We start from the raw sequence: 15,040 nt of genomic DNA, 5'->3' as shown, positions 1-15,040 counted from the left end.
GTTGCTCTGCGGGAGGCCGCTCTTCTGCAGGATTTCAACGTGCTGTGGACTCTCTCAGCTCTTCCCCTCTCACCTTGCTCACCCAGCCAAGAGCATCCCCAACGAGTGAATGCTGGTAATTGGGGGGCTGTTGTTTCAAGAGCAATTACGAGCATTAGAATAGATCATCGTGGACCTCATTATTCAATTCTACGATTGTAATAAATATTTTTTTATCTTGCATCTATCAACTGCAGGAGAAGGAAGTTCTAACGACATGTAGACCTTGGTGTAGGCATGTTCTCTCCAGGCTCTTGCGTTTGTGATGATGCCCTTCCTCTGCACGGCACAGCAGTCAAGCACTGACAGACACAGACTGCCTGCTCGTCTCTGCTTCGTTGTAGGTGTGACAGGGGGCACGTCCCTCACCCAAAGAATGATCTCACGTGCATTCACAGTGGGCGCCTATTTGATCCTGAGCTACAGGTACGACTTGTCCTTACAGGGGAAGGTTTGCTGGCCTCCTAGCAGAGGACACGTGTCCCTGGGAAGGAGAGCTTCCCCAGTGCCGTGCCCAGGTGAGCCTGCCCTGAATACAGGGAAGGATTGAGAGCACGTCCTTTGTTGTGCCTGCTGCGTGTGTGTAGCAGGTGCTGTTTGAGTGCATCGTTTAATTGCATGGAAAATACCATGTGCTTTGAGGCTGATGCCATGTTGTAAGGAGGCTCTGGATGAACTTCTGCCCCTGCTCACCTCTCTGTCCTGGCCCTTTGCTGTGACTATCCTGTTGTGACATGTGAGGGTTAGAGGTGGACTTGTGCAGTCCTTGAACAACAACTGGATGCCATTAAGGATAGGAACAGCTCTAGCTCGTGTTTTCTAGGCACTCTGCACCAGGTCTCTTCAGAGGCTCTGGAAATACAGAGCAGTCAGTGTCCTAAAGTCAGCTCCTAAACCATACCCAGTCAGTGCTTCCACAGGTGGCATGTTCCTGCTGGCAAGGATCGCCTCCTGCTCAGGCTTAGGGCTCAGACTTGGACTGCTCTCTGTGCAGGGAGGGGAGGCTCCTCGTCACAGCAGCCAGGACCAAAGGAAGGTCCCTTCCCTCTCTGGGGGTGTCTGGTTCCCATCTGCCGGTCGTTATTGAGGGTGGCACTTTGGAAAGCTCTGTCCTCGCTCCTGGTGAGGTAGGAACAGGCCTTGCAGAAGATGGAGTGGGCGTACCGTGCTGAGAACCCCTAAATTAGATCTGCTTCTCTGGGGGCAAGTTCAGATGGTGGGGAAGGAGAAGTAGGATGCTATTTTGGGCCGTGCTGGTGTGCTGTGCATGAGTGGTTTAACACCCCACCAAACCCCTCTTTCTCTGGGTAGATGTTCAAGTGTCTGTGGGCATGCCTCTTTGGCATGATCTGCCTGATCATCCTTGAGGCGTGATGGCAGGCGTTGAGGGTGGCTGGCTGAGCTTCTTTCTGTACTCATTTCCCCCCCTCCTATGACCTGGGACGCCTTGGTCCGTGGATATCCCAGCCCCTCTCACCTGCTCCATGTGGGTGCTGAGAGAGACGGAGCCCCTGCACCACAGCATGGCCCGAGCCCCGCGTCCTGCCTCACCTGGGCAGGAAAAGCCCAAGCAAGGGCTTTGGTGAGTAGGGTCTGTGATGGGGCTGCTCCTGGGGCTTGCTTCGTGAGCATCGTGGTTCTCCTGCGGGCTGGGCACCAGGTGGCTGGTGCAGGTGGCTGGCGTGCTGTGAGCTGCAGCTGGCCCTGCCTGGGGAGGGCTGCGCCTGGGGAGGGCTGCGGGGGCACAGCTGGAGCCAGGCACAGCTTGGTCCCTTGTCCTCCATGCTGCGAACACTGGGCTCACCTAATAACCCGTCCTGCCTCCGAATGCTGCCTGTGACACGTGTGTGTAACCCAGGAGGTCCCTACTGGGAACGGTGAAGGTGGGGAGATGCTTTTCGTATCAATACAGATTGTACAAAGAGATTGGGTCAGTGCAAACAGGGGAGGGAGAGGGTCACAGCGGTGACAGGGAGGGGACGGAGGAGGATCTGCCGGTGCCCCAAAACTGGGTCCCACAGCTCTTTCCTCCCTCCCACTCACTGAGAACTGGGGGTGTAAAAGGCTTGGGCGAGGCGTGTTGGTGTGACAGCGGGTGGGTGGGTGGCAGCGTGAGCAGGCGGCTGTCCTGCTCGCTGGTGTGACCTGGTCTCCAGAAGTGGTGCTGGAGGGCTGTCCTGGGGAACAAGTGTGGTTGAACCAAGCACACACTTCTAATGGTGGTTGTTGGGGGTTTTTTGGCACCTTCTAGAAATAAGCCTTCTCATAACCCAGCCTCTGGTCCAGTGCTGTCCACAGTGGAGCTGCGTGTGCTACGGAAACACCACAACCTCCTGAGGGAGATCATCAGCCCCTATCAACACGTCTTGAAGGGTTCTTGCACGGGTGGCTTCTCACCTGTAAGTGCATAAAGGGGAGGAAAAAGTGGATGTAATAGAGAGAAGAGGAGGGAATGCACTGAACAGCAGCAGTGCTGTTGGGAACACGTGGTGCCTCGAACCTCCACTGGCTGTTGTGGGAGGTCTACCGACCCTGCTGGAGCTCTGCCACCCCCGGGCAGGACATGCCTAGAAAGCTTTGGTGAGTGGGCTCGGCTGGGCTTTGCACCTAGCGAGGAGCTGAGGCATCAGGTGAGAAGGCAGGAGCCCACGTTGACGATGAACGCTTCCAAACCTGGTATCACATCGCTGAGGCTCTGCTGGTTTGACCTAGTCCTCCACAGGCATTTCTGCAGCTTTAGATTTGTAGCTGAAAGCCGCAGGCTGGTACCTACTGGAGCACGGTACTAGGAAATATTACTGCAGCATACTTTGAATTCACATTGATTTTGTAGAAAAAGAGTTTGAGACTTCCCTTTTTTAGACCGAGCAGCACTGCTGTTCTGAGTACGGCGGCGTGGCATGCTGTTTGGAATTTCCCTTGCTTTCTATATATACACACGCAGCAAAGCCACAGGAAATAGAAGCTTAAAAAAAAATACCATCAAGCATAGGTATCTTCTTGAACAAACTCTATTCTTGTCGTTGGTATTAATGTCAGTGAGCACTAAATCTTGAGGCATCGCTTAAGACTTGGTTTAAAAGTTCTAATATCCTACAAATCATTGGAGGGGGAAACAGACGTGGCCTTAAAGTTGCCAAAGGTTTGAGAGGATTTTTAGGCTGTTGGTTCTATAGTTCAGTACTTACCATGCTCCAGAAGACAGCTTTATTGTTGACCTTGACTCTCCCTTGGGGCTTTTGGGGTAGGGACCAACTTCTGAGGTTTCTCCTGGTTGTATTTTCTGTGATCGTGAGTCAGTCTTGCCTACAGCTGCTGTTGTGGTGATGTGCTGAGGGCCTGTTTCTGCATGGCAACCAGCACACCCTGGCAGTACTAGTAAATAGCATTTGCTTTAAAATCCCAACCAAAATACAGTGTAGTTAGATCCAGGAGCAAGGAGAAGCAGCTTGCCAGCACCTGGAGCGAAGCTCTGGTCTGGAAACCTCGTTGGTGATGAGAGAGCTGCTTGTCCAGGGTCTGAACTCACACTGTTCTGGAGGACAACTCCAGGAAGGTAATGGTAAGGAGAGAAAAATTTTAAGAGAAGGGATGGACTAATCATGACAGTAATTGGACAGATACATCTTGGCATCTCTTACTATGCTAAGAAATGTTCCTGTAAGTCCCAGAAGAGTTATCGTGCCTCCATCCAGCCTCCCTGGACCTCCAGGGGTACCTCTGTCTGCCTTTTAGCATCTCTGTGCCTCTCCACTAAGGGCATTGCTTGCCGGTAGTGAGAGAGTTACACAATTTGGAATGGGCCTGAGCAGGGTTCAGTTACCACAGATGCCTTTTGGTACCAACGCAGCCAATAAGGAACTAAGTCCCATGGGGTCTTGTAGATCTCCTGCATGGCTTTAAGAGTCTCCTGAGTGAGGATTTCTTTCTGGAGTTTCGCAGATGTGTTTTCAGTGAACAGAGGTAGTACAAATGGCTATTGAAAGTTCATAAAGCTGTTGGTGTTCCTTTCATTTTATCCAATTGTTTCTTACTCATCTTTATCACTTTTTTGCTTTATCACTATCACTTTATCACTTTTACTACTTTATCGCTTTTTGGGGGGAAAGGAACCGGGTTGCTTTTACCGTTTGGCCAAACAAGACACGCACTCCTTGGACAGCCATCCAAGTGGCAGAGAAAACCAGTGTGAGGCCAGAAGGAGCTCTCCTTAATTTAAAGGGTTCAAAAACTGCTGGGAACTTATGGCTGCTTTCACTTTAGTGTTGGGGTGGTGGGGCTGGCGGTTTTTGTACATTTCAGTGTGCAATTCGAGGAACCTGAATTGTGAATGTGGATGTTGGTAGTACTTGCTTGGGAAGCATGGATGTGCGTGCTTTGCCTGGTGGGGAGAGGGCAAATAGAGATTTCATGGTATTTTATTTTATAGAGATCTGCCGGTGACTTTGTAAAAATCCATGCACTGGGTAGCAGGTATTTCTTAGGACAAATAGTTCAGGCCCTATAATTCAAATCAAACACTTGTAGTTTTAGTAATCAGACACTGGTAGTTCTTCACGGTGTGTAACTGGTTTCTTGTTAGCACAAAGACAATAAAGAAATCGGTGAGGCAAGGTAAGGCTTTTTTACCAGCTTAGGGAGGGGAAGGAGGGGTTACACAATAGGAAATGGTAAAATAGCTCTGAAGGTGAGATTTTTTTATACTGAAAAGCAGATCTGTCCTAGATTTTTGCCACCGGTATTCAAATTCTAGACTCTTATTGCACAGCTTTCGGTTAGGTTATAGGAAACTTGCTGTAATCTGTGCTTGATTTAGAACTTCACCAGTTCGCATTTGTTGGTCCAGCGTGGTCCTCTTCGTAGTTATATCCAGTTTCTCAGCGTTAAAGGGCCCTCCTTTCTCAGGGTTTGGGTTCTAATCTCTGCTTTGACAGGGGACTGATTTACAGGACTTGAAACCATGAGAATATCTTGTGTTGATTTCTGTATACAGCACAATGTAGATCATCTTAATTCTTGCATCTGTTTCTGATAGGTGTAGGTCAGTCCGTCCAACTACCCCCAGAGATTAACACATTGGAAACCCACAGCAGGCTTGAGCTTCTGACTGATGTGGATCAATGCAGTGATCATCTAAAGCAACAACAAAAAAAAGGAATGCCAAGATTGAATTTACTGTTGTATTTGTCTTTTGTAACTGTTTTGCAGAGTGAATCACTTAAAAATAAAAAAAAATAATCATTCTACTGGATCGATTACTGGCAATATGGTATTGATGTACATTAAAGTCATAAACAAGACTTCTCTACTGAGAACAGTCAGAAGAAATAAACTACCAAGAGATTAGTTTATGCCACAGGAAGCTTAATCATATTTTTCTCAGCCTATATTGTGTGGGCTACATCTGATCTCTGAGACCTTAAAAGGTAATGTATAAAATGGTCACCCTAAAAAAAAAAATCAGTGCATGTTTATGCATGCTGCATTGGGAAGAACAAACCAGTAATCACTGGTTTACAATCAGTTAAAGATCAGATCATTAAAAACCCTTGCACCTGCAGGCTGCATGCAATGGCTCACCCATCTTTTTTTTTGGTAATATCCCACCGAAAGCAACATTGGCACATATAATCAGATTCTTTTGGGGCTGTAAAAGGATCATGAAATAATGAAGATGTGCTTAGAGGTGTGTAGCTATTCATCCCAGAATTTTGTACATGCCTTCCTGTATTCATGAGATGAAGTGAACTACTGCTCTGATATGAGCAAGCCCCAATTTCTTTTTTCTTTCAAAAATTTGTTTCCCTTTCATCCCAGGAAAGCAGCTGTGACATCGTAGTTCCTTCAGCTCTTCTGTTCACACCAGCTTCACACCACATTAAATAGGGATAGGACTACTGTGTTGCTCAGTTACCTATTTGTTGGGAAAGAGGTGTGTGCTACTTCTTTACAGTGTTGTGAACCTGGAGCACAGTGAAAAGCACCTTCTGTGCTTGTGCTGAAACCGGCTGGAAACAGTGCAAGGAAGACCGATGACAATTCAGTGCTGCTTGGGGAAGTAAACTAATGGGGAGGCTGGCTTTTATGCTGAGCAGGCTGATGTTCATCAGGAACAAATGTGCTGTATGGGAGACTAAGAGGCCATGCTGTAGAAAATCACAGCAACTTTTATTTTTTTGGAAGCACTGGGGAAAGAAGGAAGATAATAGAAATACAGAGGGGTAAGCAATGGAAAACATCCACAGCCGGCTTAACTGGAAAGGAAACAAAGCAGAAGATGGGCGTTATACAAAGGAAGGTGGCTGGGTTTTTTTGTTTAATTATGAAAGGTCATGGTTACAGTAGGCCTTTACTTCGGCTATAAAGTCCTTAACTGCAGCTCTGACCTAGTCAGAACTACCTGGAGCCACTGCTGGGAAAAAAGAATGTAGCCCCGTTATGTTTGTACACCCTTATCTCTAAAAATACATCTAAAAACAGTCCCTCAGCTCTATGCTGAAGTTATCTCCAACGTAGAAATGATAAGAAAAAAACTAAGTTATCAATGGCCTTGTCACAAACATTGCATGGCAGAGTAGTGCATTAAATGAATTCTCATACAGCTGAAAGATCATCTGTCCTCTCACAAATGAGTGACTCTCAACCTATTTGAATACAGTTTGAGACACCGGTTGTCACTGCAGTAATGGAATAACTCATACCTGAAACCATGACATTTAGTTAGCCCCGAAGTGTAGTTACTTGAACTATGATACACTGAAAGAGACATTTTTGACTACATTACTAATATAGTAAAGCAACTTCACAATCACTTTTATTATAAAAATAATACTTTGGTAGAATTAGAATTCAATCAATAATTACACAAATACCCATTTACAAATGTGTGAAATATTTATGGCACAGAAAAAAAAATAAATATCCCTGTACATGGTCTGTGCAAAAAGACAGGCTAGTTTTAGCAACCAGCCCTTGTATGGTTTTTTCACTTCTCCTGATTTCAGTTGAACACAGGGATTTTCAAATATGTCTGAAAGTTCAATTTCAATAGCCAAGAAAATATTCTCTTAATCCAGATAAAGCACAAGAGATTTTTTTGTCTTCTGTCAAGCTGTTCCTCCCCCATTCTTCAGACTGTGTTTTTGGAAGAGAAGGAAGATTTCAAGTTCAGTGACTTCCTTTCCTAGGCCTTCAGACTGCTGTGGAGAATTACTCCCCAATAAGAGTCAAGCTGCACTCTGAAGCTAGCTACTCCTGTAAGCTTCGTTTTCTTTAATTTGTAGTAGGATTTGCATTATGCTTGCCTGCCTTGTAGTTGTCAAAAATAATTCTTCATGAAAACACTTTGCTTTACCTTGAAGTCTTTTGTATAGTCCAAGAGAAGGTGAAATCAAGTAAGAGGTAGATACTGTTCATCTTCCTAATTACTACGAGGTGTCCATTTGTCCAAGTTTTACAGTCTATAGAGTAGTGATTTTCTTATGTGCCTCACATCACGTTGTCACTGACAACATTCAGTAACGTGCTTGAGAAATTCATCACTGAGTTCATCGTTGAAAAACCTCATACAGTGAGGGCATCGAAGTTCACCCTGTCCCCTGCCCTCTGATCCTGAGTTTCCATTGTCTCCAGGTGGAGAAGTCTGTTCAGACTGCGAAGGTGTTCTTCTCGTGCCTGTCTGGCCTGGGCTGTGGCCTCGTAGGTGTTCAGTGCTCGTCTGTACATGCGTATGATTTTGGTTACCAACGTGAACTCGGAAATGACTACTTGTATCTCTTGAGTCCTAGAGAGAGAAAGAAGAGATTTTGAAAAAAATGAAATAAAACATTCTTTAAAATAATATCACCTTTATTTGAAACACTGCTTACGGTTTCACCTGAAGATTTGCAAATAAAATAGGCATCAGTTTTTGCAGTTTTATTTGAAAGAGCTACAAGCGGGCTTCTAGAAAACAGGATATAGCTAGTATGCTACTTTCAAGATGCTGCTGTTAACACAAGTCAGTTGTCCTTCTCTCCCTTATGAGAATTCACTGTTGTGGTCAACAAAAAGAGAGGGAAAATGGACTGGAAAGGAATATGCATGTATTGACATGCATCTGTGCTAGAGCTTGACTTAGAAAGAATACAAGTCTTTGATAGCTGCGCTGAACTGAAATGGCTTTAGAATTACTAAGGTGTTTTTTTTACATGTATCTAGAAGTACATTGTAGTCTTGAATCCTGATGAGATGTTCTTATTGGAGAAACGAGCATTTTGCTTGTTTACCTGTCGTCTTGCCAGCTGGTGTTGCAGACATGCGACTTCTAGCTGAAGCTCTTGTATTTTACTCTGTGCTCGTTCCCTGTCTGATCTCTCAGATGTAAAATCATCTTTGTAAACCAGGACCTGAAGAAGAATCATTATGTTAGCATTTGATGAAGTTTCAGCATGGCAGGTTAGATTAAATAGTTGAGGCTGAGATTCTTTTTGTTTGTAAGCACTTATTCCCAGAATCTCAGTATTATCTTGACTGTCACATCTGTGCTTTAAAGGCATGTTTCTTTTTCAGATCTGTACCAGAAAATATTGAAGCCAGTAGACCCACATGTAGTTTTTTAAGTGGTGTTTCTTTCCAAGTGTGGTATTAAGTATCTGTATATCCAAATGTGGCAAGACAAGTGGTAAAAGGTCTAAGAAATAGTTTCATTTTTCCCCACTAGATTTCTGTGGTCTGAGGAGAAACAAAATTCCCTCCTCCAGGGGCAACAAAAAGAAAATTTACTAACCTGTTGCTCCAGCATTTGTATGCGCTCAGTGTCTCCTTCACTAGCCTTCTTCACATCTTCTAATTCCCTCCTTGTTTTGATGCACTCATTCATTTTTTCTTCCAGTAGCTTGTTTAACCGCAGTATCTCCTTCTGCATCAGCTCGGAATTGGTTTGTGCAGAAGCTACACCATGCTGCTGCTCCAGCTGGGACCTCAGCTCTTTTAGCTGCAGGTGCAGTCGCTTCACATACTCATCCCTACTAGCATCGTATTTCTGCCATTTTGCATTTAAGTCTTCCACCTGAAAGATCACACAGTGGAGTCACAACATGAAGACACAAACTTCCAGGCCTCCATAAGCTGTCTATATTAGCAGGATTCAAATTATATATAATATATATTATATATATAATAAATATATATTAAAGTATGTATGTATACTTTTGTTTATATATAATGTGCTGACTCAGCCACTGAGCGTGGATGAGCTACTTCATGCGAGAGGGGAAGATTATGCCATAAGCCAGGCTCTTCACAGGCACCCTTCCCTATTTGCCAACCCACAGAGACAGTATTAATAAATAAGGAATAGGAGGGGTTGGCAGTCACCCTAGGGCTAGTGCTGTTCTTCTGGAGTGGAATACTGATGCATGGAAGGGACAACATTTTTTTTTTCTGCAGCACATTTTTAAAAACAAAAAATATTTTAAATAATAGGCTGTTCTTAGCCAAGGAAACAAGACTGTGCTCTGCTTGTAAGTCATATGTTTTATGATTAAAAACAACTTGGGACTTGCATTAAACTGCCCTTTAATTAGATTAACCAGGCCTTACGTATTCCCAAACTTCCTGTAATTCAAAATCAATTCTTATGTTGTATAAATGAAAGTACTCACGTGAGCTACTTTTTGTTTTAACATTTTGTTTTCATCTTGTAGCTTGCAGATAAGGGTTTGAAGTGAGGTTTCATTGTCTAACACCTGTAATTTCCAGATAAAGGAAGCGTTACTTTAACGTAAGAATTCCCGATGTTACTTAGCTATGCTGTTATCCTGGAAATCATCTTTTGTGTTTCTTCTAAAAATACTTGCCATCTCTGAAGTAAGTACATACACGAGCCTGCCTGTTTCTATAAACTGTATTTCTTTAACACGAAAAGCTGCATGCTATACTGTTAGTATAATAAGCAAAACGTAGTCAGGTTTTTACCATCTTAGATATCTTTTAGATATGTCCGCGTGGTGTCATAGAAACATCTTAACCAAGCTCTGACCACACTGAAGCTAACAAGGAAAATACCCCACCCTTTACATGCCAGAGGGACTACCCTGCTGACAACTGCGCTTAACAGTTGCCATAACATCCTTGGAAACTGCATTTCCCCACTCCAGACAAGAACACATGCGTTCCTGCATACTGCTTTGCTATTACTGTCAATTTTGGCTAGTATTAAGAAGAAATTACTATAGAAAACCTGTTTGATACATTGTGTGAAAGGATACTTTTTTTTACAGTTGTGACATCTGCTTAAAAAAACCCCGGTGTACATGAGTAATACAGAACACTTTTGTACAAAATTCCCTAGAATCAGCTACTACTTGCATCTGAAATTTCTCTTCTTCAAGAGGGAAGTCCCCAATGGACAAGGTTAGCTACTTGTTACATAGATCAAAGTCAATCAAGTTTCCTGTCTATCAATTACCCAAAGTCTGATAATACTAAAAGTTTCAAGTTTCCCTCAAAAAGTCCTTTTCTCTTACATTTAAGTCACCTCTAACTATTTATTATAGCTAGTTTTAATGCGATTAAATTTTCTTTGGAAATGTTCCTGGAACACTTTAACAAGTGGAAGTGATATATGCATATAGTTAATCGTAAAACCATAGGTGAGTGGTCATCTGGAACACAGCGTTACACTTCATAACAATAAAGTCATGAGAAAATTATTCTTTTTTTTTTTTTGTGAGAACAGTCTATAGCACCCTGTTCAGTACTGTTATCTGTTACTGGAGGCAGCACCTCAAATGCTGCTTGCTTATAGTATCATGAATTACCTAATGACTGAACCGTCATGATTTGTGGAACAATAGAACAACGCTATCTATCCTGCACTGAAAAGCTTCTGCTAGGGTGAAAGAAAAGGTGTTGCAAAGCCACAGCGAAGCACAACAAAATCCATGTGTTTCTGTCCTTCTCAGTGGCATTTCTGCCACTTCCCTATCACGAAGCAGTTTGTCTAAACACATGTGCTGGAGAGAAGTGCTACCTTACAATGGGAGGGCAGAGGGGAACCCCAGAGCAAGAATAGGTGAGACACCTTGCCCACTTCTTCCGAAACCAGCTTTCTGTAGATCTATACTACACGTGCAAAGCCAGATCCTGACCTGAGAAGACCACATGCTGTAGTTTTTAGTACGAATACTATTTTTAAAACGATTTTTCTTTGGTTTGTGATTTTAGATGCTTAAACAAGTCAGCAGCATCTTCAAAAACACAGCACCATCTAGTGATGCACACAGACATTCTTCAGTATAAAGAAGGTACTTGGCTGCAGTATCTGCAGGGAAGAATTGCAATCATGGAATTGCTGAGGTTGCAGAGGACCTCTCAAGATCCTCTCCTCAAAAAAGAAAAGTCTGATAAGGAAATAAACGCATGAAATAGCCAAAGCACAAGTGACTGATGACAGCTTCTATCCTCAGTTTTTGGTAATCAGTTATTTAGAGGTTGCCATGGTAGCCTTTGCACCACGCATGAAATTACTCAAAGGGCTGTTTCTCTGTAGGTTTTGTATCGTAATAAACACCTTAGAAGCTAATGACGTGCACAAAACATAGTAGCAGTAAAACTACCTGATTAGAACTTTCAGTAGGAATCTGGTCATCTGAATTCCCCTTCTCTTTTCTTTGCTTCTCTTCTAGACATTTTGCCAGATGTTGACACATTTCTGCTGTGGACGCTAATTTGCGTTGAAGTTGGTGAGTTTCATCAGTGAGTGAACGGCACAAAACATCACTGGTGGCTTGAGCCTTCTCCCGCTCTGCCAAGCTCTTCTGAAGTCGTAAGATTTCTCTCTCCTTTTCATATGGAGGCTGATTTATCATCTGCTGGATCTCTCCATTTTTCTCCTCTAGTTGCTGATTCAACTTCTGCACTTCCTAAACATAAGGGGGAGGGGAAGTTACTTAAAGCGAAGTGAACCCAAAAGCCAAAACATTTCTAAGGCTGAATTTCACACTGCGGTAATCCCATACTGCTCCTATGCTCCCTGCTAAGTACTTAAAAAGCAAAAATCCGATTAATTTCTGTATAAACACTCAACCTTAGAACTGACAGATCAGTCGATCAAAAACTACCCAGACAACTATACATGCACTTCCTGGTAAGCAGAATGAAGAATTCAGAAACAGCGAGCAAAGAATTGGGAAGATTTTATGACAATCATATACAGCAGCTACAAACTAAAGATGAAACTAAACTTAAAAGAAAAAAGCAGTTTAAAGGAATAGCTATGGAGACTGAGAAATGCTCACTAGTCCTACATTCCAAATTACCAGATAGTAGAGATTTGCCTCAAAAAATTGGAACTGGAAAGTTATCAAAAACCAACGAAGCATAGTCATTGCCTGGCACTGTGACAAAGACAAGTCAGAGAGCATGCACAGCAACTTTCCCACCTAGAAAAGGAGGAGTGGTGAGGACAAGCAAAGACTAAATGAAATCCATGTGGCAGCAGGAAGTATTTTGGCCATAGCTGACTCCAACATGTGCAAGGGGGCCTGATGCAGTCTTACAAAACAAAGGTGCATCTCATTGCTGCACGCTCCTGTTGAATTAGAAGGGTCTGGGGGATCATCCACACTGCATCAAGTTAACTTCTTATCTTGGGTGCTTTGAGAAGGCTCAGGTGCTTTGAGAAGGAAGAAGTCTGCTCACAGACAGGTATGATCACTCAGAGGTACCATGCACCTCGAGTACGCCAGCCCTGATTTTTCCAAAACAACCTTCTGCTTGTCATGCTGCAAAAGTAAAGGCTGCTGGTAGCCCAGACCTCTGCAGAGCTGTTCCCCTAGAACCAGTGTTCCCCTGAGTACCAGCACAAACCATGAGACACAGAGGCTCAACTCTGCTCCAGTTCTTCAGCAGCACTAACACAGCCATAAACCACAGGAAGCACTCCGCCAGCATGTAGACATCTGACTTCAGAAAGTGCCTTGTTATTTTTAGTGACAATGATTTTGGTATTTATGGCAAGGCATAAAATGTTTATTTCTAAAAGAAATTATTAGGCTAATTTACAGAAAGAGCACTTGGCCTTATTGCTGATGTTTACATTTTCACATCATGCTGAATGCTAGCTTTCCCCTCTGCTATAGACTAAAGGTATTTGCATCAGGCTACAGAAAGCATTCAGATGCCACCGGTTTGTTATCTGTCTGCAAAGTGTCACCAAGATCATCTCTCATTACAAATTTCCAAACTTGAACATATTTAAATGTACTGTAGGTGCGTGTCATATATGGAAAATGTTTTGTATAAGCATTAGGTCAAGAGATTACTTATGACAAAAATACTTGTTTCAATTTTAAGTACCACTTCTTGGTTTGGAAATTCCTTTATACAGCTTCATACAGAAAGAAATGCTTCAAAGTTCTTTAAGCACTTCAGACCGAACATGGGAAAGTCTTCACAGCCGTACCAAAAATAGAGCTTGTGGAGGGTGGAAGGGGAGGCAGTTTTGTGACTGTTTTGTCACAAGAGAGATCCTATTTCCCCCCGTCTGTCTCATCACAATGCAGACTTGCTGGTTCCTTCTTCAAAGCACATATTAAGGCACGATCTTAATGTCAACACAGCGTCGGCCATTTTTTAAAGTGCACTTTCAAAAAAAACACTTGAATAGAAAAAGCACCAGTTGTGTGTGTTATAGAGTTACATCTGATAACGAGGAGGGTCTTTAACTAACACGGAACTTCCACATTTAGTTTGTGGGCTGCTTATTTTTTTTACTATGTTCTGCTGCTGCTTGCGAAGTTCCGTGAAGATTTCTAACGCCCCCCTACGTTCCTGCCGCACGGCTGCGTTAAAAAAAATATTCAAAATATTAAAAATAGTAAGAAAATCCAGCCTGTTTTCAACCTCTCAGAGCTCAACAAGGTGGAGAGGGGCGGCAGGGCTGAGGGGGGCGGCAGGGCTGAGGGGGGCTCCGCTGCCCGCCTCAGGGTCCCGCCGCCTCGGACAAGGCACCTCGGCCCAGGGGGACCCCCGGGTGGGGGGGGGTCCCCCCTCTTTACCTGGCTCAGCGTCTCCATTTTCTGCGCCGAGAGCCGCTCGCTGTCCCGCAGCTGCTGGCGGGCCTGGCCCAGCTGCTCCAGCAGGCTGTCCACCAGCGAGCGGGCGGGCTCGGCCCCCGGCTCGGCGGGCTGCTGGCGGGCCAGGCCGCTCCTCAGCTCCCGGATCGTCGCCTCCTTGGCGGCGAGCTGCAGCTGCAGGTGCTTCAGCTGCTGGGCCGACTCGTGGTACAAGGTGCAGAGCGCGTTGTAGCGGGGCACTTTGCTCTTCAGGCTCCTGTTCTCCCGGTGCAGCTTCTCCAGAGTTTCCTCCACCTGCCTGAAGCGGGCCACCAGCGGGTCCGTGCTGCTACCCTCGCTTACCGAGCACATGGCGGGGGGGGACGAGCCTCGCTCACGCCGCTGCCCCTTCTTCTCTCTCTCCTCCGGGGCGATCAACAACCCGGCCAGGTGCATATAAACCAGCGAGGAGCCAGGCACGGCCGGGACTATTGCTGCTGGTAGCACTGCTGTTGTTCCTTCTGGTGCTGCTGCTGCTTGTGTTGCTGCTCTTACTTCGCCTTTCCGTCTTCCCCGAGGCAGGCAGGGGGCGGCCGCTGCCGTTTAAGGGCTCGCAGGCTCCTCCTGCTGCCCTGCCCCGCTGCCCGCCCGGGTGCCGCTGCCCTCAGCCCCGCGGAGGGGAAGCCCGGAGCGGGGGAGGGCTGAGCTTCCCCCGGGGCTTGCTGCCACCTCGGGGCAAAGGCTGCCGGGGAAGCCCGGGGAGGGGAAAGGGCGGCCCAAGGGTGCTGTGAGGGGGTGAACGGGGCTGAAAACCGGGGGCAGGCTGCGGTGGGGCGAGGGGGAGGAATGGGGGACACCACGCGCACAACATGGCGCCTGAGGGGGAGACGGGGAGCGAGGGGCTGCAAGCCGGGGCTCGCCCGGCCTTGCGAAAGCCCCGCAGCGCCGCTTCCTAGCGGGAG

The 15,040-nt window shown here is 45.4% G+C and overlaps 1 protein-coding gene and 1 long non-coding RNA gene across 4 annotated transcripts; one reads left to right on the top strand and one right to left on the bottom strand.

The window, feature by feature from the left end:
• LOC118248356 (uncharacterized) lies at positions 1–542 on the top strand. Its single transcript, XR_004778721.1, has 3 exons — positions 1–115; positions 237–383; positions 485–542. It is a non-coding gene; the product is annotated as an uncharacterized LOC118248356 (long non-coding RNA).
• Positions 543–4,440: 3,898 nt separating this feature from the next.
• Positions 4,441–14,712, bottom strand: TNIP2 (TNFAIP3 interacting protein 2). 3 transcript variants are annotated; one of them, XM_035547206.2, is made up of 6 exons: positions 14,082–14,712; positions 11,640–11,945; positions 9,684–9,767; positions 8,807–9,088; positions 8,307–8,426; positions 4,441–7,822 (listed from the first exon to the last, which is right to left on the bottom strand). In XM_035547206.2, exons 1-6 carry the CDS (start codon positions 14,532–14,534, stop codon positions 7,541–7,543), a joined length of 1,527 nt encoding a protein of 508 aa, XP_035403099.1. In that variant the 5' UTR covers positions 14,535–14,712; the 3' UTR covers positions 4,441–7,540. The 3 variants fall into 3 exon arrangements, with proteins under 3 accessions (XP_035403099.1, XP_035403100.1, XP_050566191.1); XM_035547207.2 differs by having other exon boundaries at positions 5,419–7,822; positions 14,442–14,687; XM_050710234.1 differs by lacking the exon at positions 9,684–9,767 and having other exon boundaries at positions 5,419–7,822; positions 14,082–14,689.
• Positions 14,713–15,040: the final 328 nt, after the last annotated feature.

Source organism: Cygnus atratus, chromosome 4 (assembly GCF_013377495.2).
Source record: "Cygnus atratus isolate AKBS03 ecotype Queensland, Australia chromosome 4, CAtr_DNAZoo_HiC_assembly, whole genome shotgun sequence".
NCBI lineage: Eukaryota > Metazoa > Chordata > Aves > Anseriformes > Anatidae > Cygnus > Cygnus atratus.
This window is presented reverse-complemented; position numbering and strand designations above follow the sequence as displayed.